At 42.0% G+C, this 17,429-nt stretch overlaps 1 protein-coding gene across 3 annotated transcripts in view; it reads right to left on the bottom strand.

Annotated features, from left to right (window-relative positions):
• Positions 1–17,429, bottom strand: part of TDRD10 (tudor domain containing 10) — a 54,937-nt gene that overhangs the window by 28,877 nt on the left and 8,631 nt on the right. For all 3 annotated transcript variants that reach the window (XM_032644624.1, XM_032644614.1, XM_032644604.1), the window contains 2 exons: positions 10,148–10,218; positions 9,337–9,493 (listed from right to left, as the gene is read on the bottom strand). In XM_032644624.1, coding sequence (XP_032500515.1) covers positions 9,337–9,493; positions 10,148–10,218 — 228 coding nt within the window. The remainder of the gene's footprint in view (positions 1–9,336; positions 9,494–10,147; positions 10,219–17,429) is intronic.

The following is a 17,429-nucleotide window of genomic DNA, read 5'->3' as shown; positions in this document are numbered from 1 at the left end:
CCCAGACGGGGGCACGAACCTGTGTCCCCTGCATCAGCAGGCAGACTCTCAACCACTGCACCACCAGGGAAGCCCTGTCCAACTGATTTTTGATAAAACTGCAAAAGCAATTTAATGGAGGAAATGGTGCTGGAGAAACTGAACATTTATAGGAAAATAATAAAACTCAACCTACGTTTCACAGCTTATATAAAAATTAACTCAAAATGGAACATGGGCTTTAAAATGTAAAGCTATATAACTTTTTTTTTCTTTCTTTATTATTTCTTTTTGCGGTACACGGGCCTCTCAGTGTTGTGGCCTCTCCCGTTGCGGAGCACAGGCTCCGGACGCACAGGCTCAGCGGCCATGGCTCACAGGCCCAGCCGCTCCGCGGCATGTGGGATCTTCCCGGACCAGGGCACGAACCTGTGTCCCCTGCATCAGCAGGCGGACTCTCAACCACTGGGCCACCAGGGAAGCCCGCTATATAACTTTTTAAAAAACGGGATAAATTCTTTGAGACCTAGGACTGGCCAAAAAGTTCTTAGACCTGACAAAAAAAGCATCATTCATAAAAGGAAAAATTGATAAACTGGATTTCGCTGAAATTTAAAACTTCTGCTCTGAAAAAAACCCTGTTAAGAAAATGAAAAAAAAAACAAGCTACAGAGTAGGAGAAAACATTTACAAACCATGTATCCAACAAAGGACTGGTATCTAGAATGCATAAAGAACTCTCAAAACTCAATGGCAAAAAAAAACAATCCAATTAGAAAATGGGCAAAAGAGAGAAAGAGATATTTCACCAAAGAGGATATACAAATAGTAAATAAGTACATGAAAAGGTGTTCACCATTAGGGAAATGCAAATTAAAACCATAATAAAGATATCACTATATACCTATCAGAGTGGTTAAAATTAAAAAGTGACAATACCAGGGGACTTCTCTGGTGATCCAGTGGTTAAGATCCCACGCCTCCAATGCAGGGGGCACAGTTCAATCTCTGGTCAGGGAACTAAGATCCCACATGCAGAGGGGTGTGGCCAAAAAAAGTGACAACACCAAATCCTGGAGGGGATGCAGAGAACCCCTCATACATTCCTAGCAGGAATGTAAAATGGTACAGCCACTCTGAAAACAGTTTGGCTGTTTCTTAAAAAAGTAAACATGCAATGACCATACCACTCAGCAATTTTAATTTTGGGCATTTATCCCAGAGAAACACACAAACTCCATACATGAATATTTATAGCAACTTTATTTGTAACAGTCAAAAACCAGAAATAATGTAGATATCTTTCAATGGGTAAATGGTTAAGCAAACTGCAGTACATCCATACCATGTAATACTACTCAGCATTAAAAAGGAATAGGGCTTCCCTGGTGGCGCAGTGGTTGAGAGTCCGCCTGCCGATGCAGGGGACACGGGTTCGTGCCCCGGTCTGGGAAGATCCCACATGCCGCGGAGCGGCTGGGCCCGTGAGCCATGGCCGCTGAGCCTGCGCGTCCGGAGCCTGTCCTCCGGAACGGGAGAGGCCACAACCGTGAGAGGCCCGCGTAACGCATAAAAAAAAAAAAAAAAAAAAAAAAAAAAAAAAAAAAAAAAAAACTGTAAAAAAAAAAAGGAATAAACTAGGGCTTCCCTGGTGGCGCAGTGGTTGAGAATCTGCCTGCTAATGCAGGGGACACGGGTTCGAGCCCTGGTCTGGGAGGATCCCACATGCCGCAGAGCAACTAGGCCCATGAGCCACAACTACTGAGCCTGTGCATCTGGAGCCTGTGCTCCACAACAAGAGAGGCCGCCATAGTGAGAGGCCCGCGCACCGTGATGAAGAGTGGCCCCCGCTTGCCACAACTAGAGAATGCCCTTGCACAGAAACGGAGACCCAACACAGCAAAAATAAAAATTAATAAATTCCTACCCCCATCTTAAAAAAAAAAAAAAGGAATAAACTATTAGTATATGCAACAACACCTGGATGAATCTCCAAAAATTATGTTGATTGAAAAAAGCCAATCCCAAAAGGTTATATACTATATTATTTCATTCATATAACATTCTTGAAATTAAAGAAATAGAGAACAGATTAATTGCTCCAGGGGCTAAGGTGGGGATGGGGATGGGAGGGAAATGGGTGTGGCTATAAAAAGGTAACAGGAAGGATACTTGTGGTGGTGATGGAACCGCTCTGTATCGTAACTGTATCAACGTTAATACCCTGGTTGTGAAATTGTTTTGTAAGATGTTACCATTGGGGGAACTGGACAAAGGGTACAGGGGATCTCTGTATTGTTTTTTACAAGTAACTGCATGTGAATCTACAATTATCTCAAAAAGAAAAGTTTAATTGAAAGAAAAAAAAAGTTCTTATCGTGCTAGCAGCATAAAAGCAGGCAGAGGGCCACTGGCCAAAGTTTGCTGACCCCTTTCCTGGTTAGTTATATTATGGCAAATATCTTCTCCCAGTTTTTGGCTTGAATTTATCTTCCTTTATATTATCTTTCAAAGAAGATAAACACATAATTTTAATTCATCCACCTATCCTTTTTTATTTCCCAGTTAACTCTTTATGCCTTAACAAGTCTTATTCTACTCTGAGGTCCTAAAGATATCCTTGTACATTTTTGCCTAAAAGTTTTAAAGTTTTGTCTTTCACATTAAGTCTCTAGTCCATCTAGAGTTTATTTTTTATTTTTTTAAAAATTTTATTTATTTATTTTATTTTTGGCTGTGTTGGGTCTTTGTTGCTGCGCACAGACTTTTCTCTAGTTGCGGTGAGCGGGGGCTACTCTTCGTTGCAGTGCGCGGGTTTCTCATTGCGGTGGCTTCTCTTATTGCAAAACACCAGCTCTAAGCGCATGGGCTTCAGTAGTTGTGGCTTGCGGGCTCTACAGAGCAGGCTCAGTAGTTGTGGCACACAAGCTTATTTGCTCTGCGGCATGTGGGATCTTCCCGGACCAGGGCCCGAACCCGTGTTCCCTGCATTGGCAGGCAGATTCTTAACCACTGCGCCACCATGGAAGCCCTAGAGTTTATTTCTGTGCATGAGGTAAGGCAGGGATATAATTTCGTATTTTTCTACATGAATAAGCAATTGTCCAGATTCAATAACTAAAGTGTCCATCCTTTCACCAGAGATGTACAACTCTACCAGAATAGTCAGTAGTTTCTGCATTTGCATAAGCCTCCTTTAGGGGCTCTCTATTGTATTTTATTGGTCAAACTGTCCAACCCTAGGCCAATAGTACAACGTCTTCTTGTAGAGCAAGGTCTCCCATCTTTATTTTCAGGAAGAAATGTCTTAAATATTCATAGACTTTTGGACTTCCATATAAATTTCAGAATCAGCCTGTGGGAATTTTTATTGAAATTATACAGAATCAAAAGATTAATTTTGGAAGAATGACTCTTAAATAACTCTTATTATCTTCCTATCCATGAACATGAAACTTTTCCTATTTTAGAATTCCTTAAAGACTTTCAATAAAGCTAAATTATTTCCCCCAGATAGGCCATGAGCACCTTGCACCTTTCACTGGATTTATTCCTAGGTACCTTAATTTTTAAAACTGCTCTTTGGTTTTTTTGTTTGTTTGTTTGTTTTGGGGGGGGTTTTTTGCCATACGCGGGCCTCTCACTGCCGCGGCCTCTCCCGTTGCGGAGCACAGGCTCTGGACGTGCAGGCTCAGTGGCCATGGCTCACGGGCCCAGCCGCTCCGCGGCATGCGGGATCCTCCCGGACTGGGGCACGAACCAGCGTCCCCTGCATCGGCAGGCGGACCCCCAACCACTGCGCCACCAGGGAAGCCCTAAAACTGCTCTTACAAATGGTATATTTTTAAAGTTATTTTGTTGTTTATTCATGGAAATATAAATAAAATTGATTTTTATATACCTGATATATATCCAGCTACCTTGTTAAAATGTTATTTCTAATAATTTACATATTATTTAAGTTTTTCTATGTAAAGAAACATCATCTGTAAATAATGAGTTTTATTTACCCTGTTCCAATATTTATGCCTTTAACTTATTTTCCTTTCCTCACTAGATAAAACTAGACTTCCAGTATATCCTTGTTGTTATTTTTAAAGAGAATGCTTATAATGTTTTTCTATTAAAATATTATTTTCTGTAGTTTTGGGAGATAGCCTTTATCAGGTTAAGAATAACCTTCTATTTCTAGCTGCTAAGAAACTTTATTTTTTAAATCATAAATTAGTAGTGAATTTTATCAAATGCTTTTGCTGTGCCTATTTAAGACGATCATATGGTGTTCACTCTTTAATCTGTTAATGTAGTGAAAGATTTATCATTTTTCTTTCTTTTTTTCTTTTTTTCTTTTTTTTTTTTTGGCTGCGCCATATGGTTTGTGGGATCTCTGTTCCCTGACCAGGAACTAAACCCAGGCTTTGGCAGTGAAAGCCCAGAATCCTAACCACTAGGCCACCAGGGAACTCCTGATTTATCATTTATCTAATATTAAGCTACTTCTGCATTTCTAGAAAAAAAATGCAACTGCCATGATGTATAATACTATCTTCATTAGCCAATATTGACTTCATTTTGCCAATATTTTGTTTAGAAACACTGCATGTGTGTTCATGTGAGTGAAACCAGCCTGCAATTTTTCTCTCTTATGCTCTCCTGTCTGATTTGATATCAGGGTTATATTGGCCTCATAGAATGAACTAGCAAGTATCTCACTTATTCTTTAGAAGAATTTATACAATATTGGAATTTTCTGTTCCTTGAAAATTCAGTAAAATTTGCCTATAAAACCATCTGGGCTTGGTGTTTTCTTTATAAGAAGATTCTAAACTTTGATTCAACTGCTTTACAGATATAGGGCTAGCAGTTTTTTTTATTAGTTTTGAAAATGATATACTTTAAGGAATGTGTCCATTTCTTCTAAGTTTTCAAGTTTATTACCGTATTAGCTTATATTTTATTATCTGCTACATCTATAGTTATGATCTTTTTATTACTAATGTTTACCTATGCCCTTTTCTCCTTTTTTCTTGATCATTCCAAAGGTTTTTCTGTTTCATTAATCTCTTTAAAGAATGAAATTTTGACTTTACTGATCCCTTCTATTGTAGCTTTGTTTTTTTATGCTTCTTGTTTTCCCCCCGGCTTTACTGAGATGTAACTGACATATAATTGTGGCTTTGTTTACAAAATTTTTAAAAACTTTGTTTTAAAACTTTTTTCTGGGCTTCCCTGGTGGTGCAGTGGTTGAGAGTCCACCTGCCGATGCAGGGGACACGGGTTCGTGCCCCGGTCCGGGAAGATCCCACATGCCACGGAGTGGCTGGGCCCGTGAACTATGGCCACTGAGCCTGCGCATCCGGAGCCTGTGCTCCGCAACAGGAGAGGCCACAACAGTGAGAGGCCCGCGTACTGCCAAAAAAAAAAAAAAAAAAATTTTGTCTGTTCCTTATTTGGGTTTATTTTTACTTTTTATATACTTCTTCAATCAACTCTAAGCTCATTTATTTTCATCCTGTCTCTTTGCTCATTTAAGCATTCAATATTATACAATTCCCTATAAGTATTGCCTTCGCTGTATCCCACAATTTTTTTTATATATATAAATTTATTTATTTTATTTTTAGCTGTGTTGGGTCTTTGTTGCTGAGCGCTGGCTTTCTCTAGTTGTGGCAAGCGGGGGCTACCCTCATTGCGGTGCACGGGCTTCTCATTGCGGTGCACGGGCTTCTCATTGCAGGGGCTTCTCCTGTTGCAGAGCATGGGCTCTACGCACACAGGCTTCAGTAGTTGCGGCATGTAGGCTCAGTAGTTGCGGCTCGCGGGCTCTAGACCACAGGCTCAGTAGTTGTGGTACACGGGCTTAGTTGCTCCGAGACATGTGGGATCTTCCTGGACCAGGGCTCGAACCCGTGCCCCTGCACTGACAGGCAGATTCTTAACTACTGTGCCACCAGTAGTTAAGTAGGGAAGCCCTATCCCACAACTTCTGATGAGAAAAATTTTCCTTATCGTTCAGTTCTAAGTACCTTTTTTCTTTTTGGCTGTGCAATGCAGCATGCAGGATCTTAGTTCCCCGACCAGGAACTGAACCCATGTCCCCTGCAATGCAAGTGTGGAGTCTTAACCACTGGACGGCCAGGGAAGTCTCTCTCCTAAGTACTTTTAAATTTCTCTTATGACTTCTTCTTTGACCCATGTGTTGTTTACTTAGGAATATGTTTTTAGATTTCCAAATGTATGGAGATTAGTGTTCATCTTTTGGTTATTTATTTCTAATGCAAAAGCACTGGGAATGTTCCTGAGAAATGATAGCCATCCCAAAAGGAAGAAGGCGAGCCTCTTAACACCCTTTTCTAGTACCTGGTTCTGGCATGACAGTACTCGCCCGTCCCAAATAACCCTAAAACTGGACGAACTATATGAATTAACCGTTTCTGGCACAGGCTAATGCTAGTGGGTAGCAGAGAGCAGTTTGCCTGAGAAAAGGAAAGCACAGCCGGTGAGCCCACATTTCCTCTGGGCACTTTCCCAAACCACAGCAAAGGCAAGCAGAGCTTGGGCAGTCAGTGGCAGTCTTCCTGGGCAGAAGAAACCCAGATAAGAGTTTTGGTGCCAGGAATTTGTGAGACAGGGTACCAGTGAGAAAGGAGTCAGAGAAAAGCCCCAGAGATCTAGAGGCTGACCCCAGGTCCTTGGCTGAATTCTAGGCTGCCCGTGTGCAGGGCAAGTTCTGGGAGGCCTTCGAGAGAAGAGCTGCTGTAGAAGGTAGAGGACAGGGAGCTAAGAGAGGAATACAGGAATCAAAGATCTCACAGTGCTGGGGAGACAACAGAGTTCCGACCCGGCCAGAGTGCAGAGACCTTGGTAAGCGCCCTGAGACCCTCACCCTAGAAGGTCAAGCCTTAGGAAAACGATTTTGCCCAAAAACTACGGCTCAAACTGAAGTATACTAATTCGAACAAAGAAAACCAACTTTAATAAGACCAGAAGGCCAGCTAGTGTTCCATTTTTGCTAGGAAAAAATAATCAACACTATTTAGAGAACATAATATAAAGTCTCTACAATACAACATCCATAATATCCAACATACAATCAAAAATTACCATATTTGTAAGAAGTCTTGACCCTTAAGCAAGGAGGTAAATGTCAATAGAAGCAGAACCACTAATGAACCAGCTGTTGGAATTGGCAGAAAATGATTTTATAACTACAGTAAGTATGTTAAAGACCATGGAAGAAACGGTAAACAAAATGGATGAAAAGATGGAAGAGTTCAGCTGAGAAATGGGGAAAAAAGAACCAAATGGCAGTTGAAAACTACACTATCTAAAATGAAAAATGCATTAGCTGGGCTTAATAGCAGATTGGACATAACAGCAGAAACGATTAGAGATTTCCAAGACAGGTCAGTTGGAAAGAGTGGGAAAGCTGTGGCCATACCTATACCGAGAGCAGTTGGCAAGGTGGTGTGGATATCTTCAGCGGCTCACAGGACAGCTTCAGAAGAGGTTGAGGGCTGGGTTCAACTGAGAGAGGGGTTTTGCAAGATATGACCTAGTAAGCTAAGGGAATTCAGGTCGTTTGAACTAAGGTAGTTATAACTACGGAATCTAAGCTAAGAAGGGATGTGATGGAGCAAAGAGTGTTGAATAGTGAAGAAATGGTGAGGCAGTGGATTTTGGGTCCCAGTGTGTCTAATCATTAGACTGGGGGCTTTAGAGCCTTGCTACTCAAAATGTGGTCCCAGGACCAGTAGCACCAGCACCACCTGGCACTTGGGAAAATTCTCAGGCCCTGCCCCAGATGCACTCGATCAGTATCTCTGCAGGTGAGGCTCAGCAAGCTGTTTACCAAGCTCAGCAGTGATTCTGACGCTGTTCAAGTTTGAGAACTGCTCCTCCAAAGTAAGAGAGCTGCAAAGAAAGGGACAGGAGCAGAGTGGGATGCTCAAAACGGATATTTTGGAGATGTTCGGTTATGAGCAAGGACAAGGTCTGAGATATAACTCAGGGAATGGGAAACTGACTGAGTGGAAGAAAAGATCATCAAAGATAAATGCTCTAGAAATAAGGGGCCAGACTCTTAGATCATTCACAGGGACACAATGTGAGTGTCAGTTAAGAGAGAAAGACAGTGAGTCAGAAGCTGAAGTTATCAGGGGGGCATGACAGCGAGAATGGCAGATGACTGCAACCAAGAAGGTCAGTACGTAGCATAATCTGACAGCCTGCCCTTCCAAGAGCTAGAGTTTAAGGAGAATGGAAAGAGAATAGTTTAGACTAGCAAGGGGAGCCACCTCTGACAATCTTACTGTGGTGATTCCTATCCACCTCTCAACTCCCATCTCCAACTTCTGTAGCAATGGCTGACCTTGTTAACTGCCTGTCAACAGGCATTCTCCCTTCCCTTGCTGACAGATTCCCAAGTTTAGCAACAATGTACCTATTTTAAAATAAGCTATATTTTCCAGCCTCCTTTGCACTGAAGGCCACCAGCTGTAGCTCTCTCCAACACAACAGCAGCAGAACTGTGGTCAGGCTTCTGAGAACGCGGCTTTTAGGAGGATACAGCCTCTCCACCCTCTGCCTCTCCCCTTCTTCCTGCCTGGAACTCTGGTAACACCATGGAGTGCCCATACCAACCTTGGACTCCTTACCTCCTGAATTCTTCTACAGGAAAGAAAAACAAATAGCTAACTCGTTTAAGTCACTGTCGGCTGTACATATGAGGAAATCAGAACAACTCAGTCGCTAACAATTCAGGCTCTGAAGTGGGATGCTTGGCTCCTGGTTCACCTTTACCTACCGAGAACGGGCCCACCTCACCGGAGGGAAGCTCCCAGGGCTTAGTTACGGGCCTTCTCGTCTCTGTCCACAAAGGCAGCCCCCACCAGGCGCTAACCCACCATTAACTCTCCCCTTGCAATACCTCACATTTGTCTTCCTGCCAGGAAGGACCAGATTTTATTCACTTTTGTCTTACTTACCCTCACACCAGCACCCAGAACAAGGCTGTGCAAACAACAGATACTCGATTCATGTCTGCTACGTTAAACAAGTAAAAGCCTCAATTTCCATAACCCACGTTGAAAAGGCCCTTACTGAATTGCCTAATAACCCTTTTTTTGTCCTTGCTAAGAATACAGCCTTCCTTTCATTTCAAAATTCCAAGTTTTCCATGCTAACCTTGCTTCCCACCGTTAAAGGTCATAAAAGTTCCCGAATTTCATCCCAGCCCCTGTTCTGTCCACAGTACGACTGGGATGCAAGGAGGAGGAAAGAACAGAAAGCAAAGTCGGCCAAGCTTTGAAGAGTGAGCACAGAGCAAACCAGAGCGCAGAGAGGCCAGACACCTACCAGCAGTTCCTGGGTCCACTCAGTCACATCAAGGGTCCTCTTGGGAGACCTTCTGTTGGAATTCACGTACAGTTTCCGTTTGCGGAAGAGCTTCCCATTCAGCTCCTGGATCGCAAGCGCCACTTTCTGCATGGAGCCCACATCTACAAATGCGAAGCTGTAAAGGAAGGAGAGGGCAGCTCTGAGCCCGGCTCAGAACAGAGCCACAGGAGGGCACCAAGCCCAAGCCTAGGAAAAGTCTCCTCTCCCCTCTGTGGGGACAGGAGAGGAGCTGGGCTAACCCTAATACACCAGGAGGCCACAATGATATCCACACTTGGGCTGGGATGGGCAGTGGGACAGCCTGTCCTGGGTGTCCTGGGGATCAGGAGACACATGCTGACCCTATCACCGTATAACATATGGCACGGCTCTGGGCTTCCTTCACACCGCTCCCCACAAAATTTCAAAGCCCTTTTACTGCCTGGAAAATAAGAAAGGGAAAATATGAGTAGGTCCAGATTTCAGGGGCAACCAAGGCTGAGGGAGGTGCAGTAACTTGCCTCGAGTCAGAAAACAGAGCAAGGACATGACCAAAAACAAACCCAGGTCTCTGGACTTCCAAACCAAGGTTGTATGGATAAGGCAGCAGTAGCTGCCAAGTCAGAGGGTTGGATGTGGAAAGGGGGTTTCCCAAATGTCACTCTGCCAAGTCGCAGTGGGTGTGGCTTTGGGAGTTGTTGAGCTAGTCTGTAACATCAGTGCATCAGCAAAATGGACAAAGAGGAAAGGAGTTGCTTCCCAAAGAAAACAAAGGAAGAACAGTCATTACCATTTGCAGCCATTCTGGATTTTGTGGACATGGAGAGGGTTGAAGTCCTTTAGAAGGCACCGAATTTCCTCCTACAATGGCAGGGTTTAAAAGAGAAAGAGACCCAGAGACAATACTTACAATCAGTTCTCAATGTTTCAGATCCCCAATCAGCTAATCTGTAATCAACTGAACACATACTTAATGAGAACCTATGATGTGCTGAGCGTGCCAGGCTTTGTGCTCAGTGATGCAAATACAGAGACAAGAAAGATATGAGCCCTGCCTTCAATTGAAGCTCAACAGACGTGTGGGGTACAGACGAGTCAATCAAGTAAGCAGACCATTTCACCAGAGGGTGCAAAAATGCCATAATGAGGAAGTACACATGCCTCCGGGAGCACACAGTATGGGTATCTAACCCAAATTTGGAGACGGTGGGCTCCCAGGAGGAAGTGACTTTTACTTTATTAGGAATGTAGGCTATCTCCCTTTCATCGGTACCTAGGTGGGGAGGCTTGCTTTAACCAAACCAACCATGCAAGGCCAACTGCCCCTGCTGACTCAGTCCTGTAATCGTGGCAATTTCCCTTCATTTCTTCCCTCACACGTCCTACAGACATTCAGCAAACATGGGTTACACACAGCGTTATGCTGAATGTTACAGGAGATACTGATTTGAATTTGACATAAGCCTTGCACTCAAGGAGCTTATAGTTTGTAAATGCGTGATCTCTAACAGATGGGGCAGAGTGAAGTCTGAGGGTAAAAGTAAAGCCCGGAGTGGGCAGTGCACTGACGGAGGACACACCATCGCTGGTCAGCCTCTGAGGGAGCTCTCATATCCACCACGCCCTTCTCTGCAAGGCTCCCCTCCCCACTTTGCTCACTGCAGCCTGGCCTCCACTGGCCGGGTATATGGCCACTTCCCGTCCCTGGACATTTCTCCATCCCACTCTCAACTCTCCCTCCTGCCTGCCCTCAGGCTGCCTCCCTTCCCCATGGACCCTGGTCCCACTCCTTCCCCTGGGCTGCCCTCCCTTTTCTGAGATAGCATCTACCCAACCCTGATGCCCTTTTAAGCAACACCCTATTTTTTCACTTTTCTGCCAAAGGTGTAGAAAGAGCCGTGTCTGCTTAATGCCTCCGTTTCCTCCCCGCCCACTCCCTCCCGGCTGCCTGCAGTTTCGCCATGTTCCTGCTCTACTGAAAATGCTTTCTTGCAGGTCATGGATGCGCTCCTGCTGCCCACCACAAAGGCTTCCCCTCAGGCCTCCCTGTCAACACCTACCTGCGCTCCTCCACTTCCTCCTTCCTCAGCTCCCCCACCAGCACGTTACCACTATAAATCCCACACCTGTGATGAAAACCAATGTTTCCCTAGAAAATTCTACTTCGGAAAAATATATTTAGACCATCTTCTGTTAAAAGCAGCTTTTACCAATCTAAAGTCACTTTGTTGGCTTCGGAAAAGAGAAATGCATAATGTATAGCTCATTTCTCTCAGTCTTCGTATTTACATTACATTTAAATTCAAATTTTCTAGTTTGCTTTTACTTTTAAATATTTAATGTTTATTACAGATGAATCTATAAGATGCTGAGCAACAAGCACTTTGTGAGAACAAGCAGTATGTGCTTAGCATTTTCAGCTTATAAAGCACTTTCACATACCTTATTCCATTTGATCTTTAAAACCACCCTGTGAAGTGTACATTATTACTGTCCTCATTCTCAGAAGCATAAAATAAGGATCAGAAAGGTTAAGTGACTGCCCTAAAATTACACAGCCAATTTAGAGTCAGGATTTGAACCCAAGGCTTCTAACTCTAAATCCTACATTCATTTCGAGATATCATGCAAAACCATACCTTTCTTCTTGTCAAATTTTACCATAATTAAAATAAAAGAGGGAATTCCCTGGCAGTCCAGTGGTTAGGACTCCGCGCTTTCACTGCCGAGGGCGCAGGTTCAATCCCTGGTTGGGAAACTAAGATCCTACAAGCCGTGGGGCACAGCCAAAAATACATAGATATATAAATAATAAAAGAAAGGAGAAAACTCCCGTATTTTTGTACCTTCAATAGCAGATGTCAGGAAACCACAGCCTTGGGCCAAATCCAACCTACCACCCTTTTTGTAAGTAAAGTTTTACTGGAATGCAGCCATGCACATTCATTTACTTATTGTCTATGGCTGCTTTCATGCTATTATTTACATTTTTGGCTAGAATACTTTATAGATGGTGTGAATCTCTTCAATAATATTATATCACTTTAGGAGGCTTGTATCTGGTTGTCTTACTTTTAGTGATGCTAAATTAATCAACAAATTCAGATAGTAACAGCCTGATTAAAACTGCCCATCAATATTTTACCTAATTGGGCTTCCCTGGTGGTACAGTGGTTGAGAGTCCACTTGCCAATGCAGGGGACACGGGTTCGATCCCTGGTCTGGGAAGATCCCACATGCCACGGAGTAGCTAAACCCGTGTGCCACAATTGCTGAGGCTGCACTCTGGAGCCCTCAAGCCACAACTACTGAAGCCCGTGCGCCTGGAGCCCTGCTCCGCAACAGAAGAAGCCACCGCAATGAGAAGCCCACTCACTGTAATGAAGAGTGGCCCCCGCTCGCCACAACTAGAGAAAGCCCGCACACAGCAACGAAGACCCAACACAGCCAAAAATAAATAAATAAATGTATTTTTAAAAAATATTTTACCTAATGCATTTACCATGCTCTGATAACTACTGTCTGAAACAGGTATTTTATTATGGTTTGCAGAATGATGATTTTCTATCGTTTCTTTGGCATTTATGAGCTAAAGTTGCTCTGTAAAGAACTTCTTCTCATCCACTAGGGTGAGAAAATGGCACTGGTGTTGGAAAAGCAAAATAAACACTTATTCTTTCCCTTTAATTATCAAGTTTTATATTAATGAACTATTGTCTTGCTACCTTCAACGTGTCCAGCGAGCTTTGCTTTCTTTAGGTATTACTACAAATTATTGCTTTTTATCACAGTAGTTTTAATCAGAGGTAGTCATTAGTATTTTTGAAACACAAATTGTCCCATCTTTGGCCTGTAGGACCCCCTTTTCCCTTGTTCTTATGCTTTTTTATTTTTATTTGGAAACTTTCAAACACATAGAAAATAGTATAACGAATCCCTATATACCTATCACTTAGACTTACTAATTCTCAACTCAAAAAAAAAAAAAAGGAGCGAGCAAGGGCACCTGTTCCTTGTTTTCACTCCTTTGTGTTACAGCACGAACCCCCAATAAAGCCTTGCCTGAAAAAAAAAAAAATTCTTAAGTCATGGACATTTACATGATTCCATCTACACCTCTCCCTACCACTAGGCTGTTCTGAAACAAATCTCGAACACCTCATCACTACATCTGCAAACATTCCAGCACATAGCTCCAAGAAACAAGTTATCTCACCTCTAATCACAACCTCTCCTATCCCTTTAACCAAACCCTAATAGCCTTTGAGAGCTTTCTAGCTTTCTGGCATAACAGCTCCAGACCTGGAATCAGGCATTTCCCTAAGAAGGCCTAGTTCCTTTCAGTGGGGAATGGTATTTAAAGTGAGAAATCTGGCAGGTAGGAGCTTAATGCCACTGGGTTGTTAGAGTACCAAGGTCTTTCAATGAACAGAGTTAGAAGATATGTATCTTTGAAAGGGAAAATAATCATTGTAACCATGGATTCTAACTCATATATAAGAGCTACAGATAGTTTTTATTTAATTTCTTTTATTTTTATATCTTTTCTCTTGTGCTGAAAACCTTTATTCCTAACAACATTAAATACTTATTGTATCTTATTTTAAATATGTAACAGGTTCAAATAACAATACCAGGATTACTACAGACAACAAAATTATTGAGTAAAGTTTAAGATTTCTTTGCAGTTCTTTTTATGCTTGTAGTATATCCTGCTGAGGATCTACAGTCAAAATACCATATTCTGAGGTCACGTGGAATGATTCTTTTCTCTGGCACGTTTACACATTTTAAAGTCAAAACAATAATACAAGGTTTTGCGTCGTGGGTAGGGACAGAGAAGAGGGTGTCCCAGGAGAAGATGTCTGCATGGGGAGAAAAGTCTGAGCCCTTCCTGATTGATTGTTTCCCTTTGGGGCCCCCAGGGAGAATCCTGAGATTGAAATCAGCCTCAGTTTAGAAATCCCTTTACTAGAGAACAGAGCAGGGCTTTGCAGCCCTGGGAATTTTTTTGCATTGACTTTTTATTTGCAGAAAACTTAAAGTCTTATTTTTATTAATGCCTTTAAAAAGAGGTGAGATTTTAATACTGATTTAATATTCAATGAATAAAACTATCTTGAGTGCAAAAAATAAAAATTAAAAAAGAAATACAAGGTAAGTTAGAAATTGTGCCACCATCTCCCTTCTACCCTTTTTTCCTTCCCTCCCCAGAGGTCACCAGTCTTTATTCCCTTTTTATCCTTCCATTGTTAATTTTGGCAAACTTAAAGAGATATTCCATTCTCTTCCTCCCTTCTGATGCAAAAGATTGTTTGATTCTAGGTGTATTCTTATACCTGCTGACAGACTGAATGTGAAGTGTGAAAAACATATGAGGTATGAAACGAGAATATTTCCCAGGTTTTGGGCCATGTACTGAGATGGGGAAGACTGTGGGAGAAGCAGGCTGGACACATTAAGTGTGAAACGCCTATTAGTTGCCCAAGTAGAGATAAGGACTTAGGCAATTGAATATACAGGTTCAGAGTTCATGGGCAAGGTACAAGCTGGGAATACAGATAACTGGTCATGATTTTCTACTACCACAATCATATCGCCTGCACTGATGACACTTATTTCTGCCTTTCCAATTCTTATTCTTTTTCCTTGCCTATTGCACTGACCAAGACCACCTGTACAATGCTGACAGTAATAGCAATACCTGGTGTCCATATCTTTTTCCCGATCTCAAAGGGAAAGCTATCAAAGTTGTGTCCCTAACTTTTATATTTGCCGTACATTGTTAAGTCCTTAATCCATCTAGAATCCATTCCATGTATGTTATAAGGTTAAGGCCCAATTTCATTTTTCCTGTATGGATAATGAAATGTCTCAGAACCAGTTTACTGAATAGTCCCTTCTTTCCCAACTGATCTACAATACCACCTGGTTACACACACCAACTGCTCATATATGTGTAGGTCTATTTCTGGACTTTCTACTCTGTTCTATATGTTGACTATTAGCAATGCACCCACATCAAGATCATCATTATTACAGTGGGAAATTTGCTCTCCTCTCTGTCCCCCTTATTCTTCTTCAGAAGGGTGCAGTTATTCATGGGACTGTCCTGATCCATGTAAATTTTAGAATCACCTTGTCAAGTTCTTTGGAAAATCTTTGGGTATTTTGATCACAATAGCATTGAACCTATATATCAATTTAAGGATCATAAAACTGATTCTTCTTATCCATCTCTTTATTTAGGTCTTCTTTAATGACCTTCAGTTAAGTCTCATAATTTTCTGTGTATATGTCTTGCACAACTTTTATTATATTCTAGCTCTTTGTATTTTTTGTTCCTCTTGTATAGAAATACAATTGACTTTTGTATATTTAGCTTATATTCAACCAACTTAACTCTGAATAATTCTAACATGTCCAAGAGTCTTTTAAGCTTCAACTTAGGCAATCATCTGCAAATAATGACAGCTTTGTTTTTTCCTTTCCAATTCTTACACCTCTTATTTTTTTTATTTTCTCACTTGCTCTAGCTAAGAAAACGCATAAAATGTTAAACAGAAGTGATAGAGGCACTCATGTCTTGTTCTTGATTTTAAAATACTTCTGTTTTCCAAGTGATCATGTTTTCTGTGTATTTTTTGTAGATACTCTTCATCAGATTTTGGAGGTTTCCTTCCATTCAGTCTAAATGTTTTTCTGTGAATTGGGTTTTTAACTTTATCAAAGGTTGAATTTTAGCTTGAAGGTTCCCAGACCTTGTAAGTAATATGAATTTAAACCCCAAGTCACATGAAATCAGGCCTACTGTTACATGTTCTTGGGGAGACTGCTTAGCCCTACCAGCCCCAGATCCAGGCCAAGACAGATTAACTTCCTCAACACCACCCTGGGCCAATAAGCAAAGTTTCTGTGGTTCACACTTTCACTAAGGGTCCAGCCCTTCAACAATCCTGATTTTGCGGGGATGTCAGTTACCATTCCCCTCCTCACATAGGCCCAGAGTGTCATCTCCTGTCCTGACATGGCTGTTATAATCCAATCTACTCTTTGGGTTTTGAGGTAGGCACAGATCCTAGGGCAATGGCCAGACTCTCCTGGTTTTCAGTTATTGCTTATTTGGGGCCCTATTAATTTTCCTTACTTTCTTAGGAGTCAGGTATGTATTTAAAAGTGGTTATTTCCTATATTTTAGCTTCTATTTCCAAGTATTTTCTTGTGAGAGGGTTTTCAGGTTATCCAATCTATCATAATTATGGAAACAGAGGCATTTGAAGATTTTAAATCCATTTGGCATCATGAAGGCTACTCATATACTCAGCAAGACCAGTTTGAGAAAACTGGTGAGGGCAGAAAGCAAACCAGTGGGTTCAAGAGTAAGTGTGTGATCAATTTCAAAACTTACTACAAAGCGACAGTAAGCAAGTGCAGTACTGGCATAAGGAAAGACATACAGATCAATGGAATAGAATGAGACTCCAGAAATAAACTGCTACATTTATGGTCAACTGATTTTCAACAAGGATGCCAAAATAATTCATTGGGGAAAAATAATCTTTTTAGCAAATGATGCTAGGACAACTGGACATCTACATGCAAAAGAATGAAACTGACCCCTACCTCAAACCACCCAGAAGAATGAATTCAAAAAGGATCACAGGACTTCCCCGGTGGCACAGTGGTTAAGAATCCTCCTGCCAATGTAGGGGACACGGGTTCGAGCCCTGGTCCAGGAAGCTCCCACATGCCATGAAGCAACTAAGCCCATGCGCTACAACTACTGAGCCTGCGCCCTAGAGCCCACGAGCCACAACTACTGAGCCCATGTGCCACAAATACTGAAGCCTGCGCACCTAGAGCCTGTGCTCCGCAATGAAGAGCAGCCCCCGCTCGCCACAACTAGAGAAAGCCTGCACACAGCAACGAGGACCCAATGCAGCCAAAAATAAATAAAATTTTTAAAAAAGGATCATAGACCTAAATATGAGAGCTAAAACTATAAAACTCTTAAAAGAATGCATAAGTGTACATCCTTGTGATCTTGGATTAGGCAATGGATTCTTAGATAT

Source organism: Phocoena sinus, chromosome 1, assembly GCF_008692025.1.
Source record: "Phocoena sinus isolate mPhoSin1 chromosome 1, mPhoSin1.pri, whole genome shotgun sequence".
NCBI lineage: Eukaryota > Metazoa > Chordata > Mammalia > Artiodactyla > Phocoenidae > Phocoena > Phocoena sinus.
This window is presented reverse-complemented; position numbering and strand designations above follow the sequence as displayed.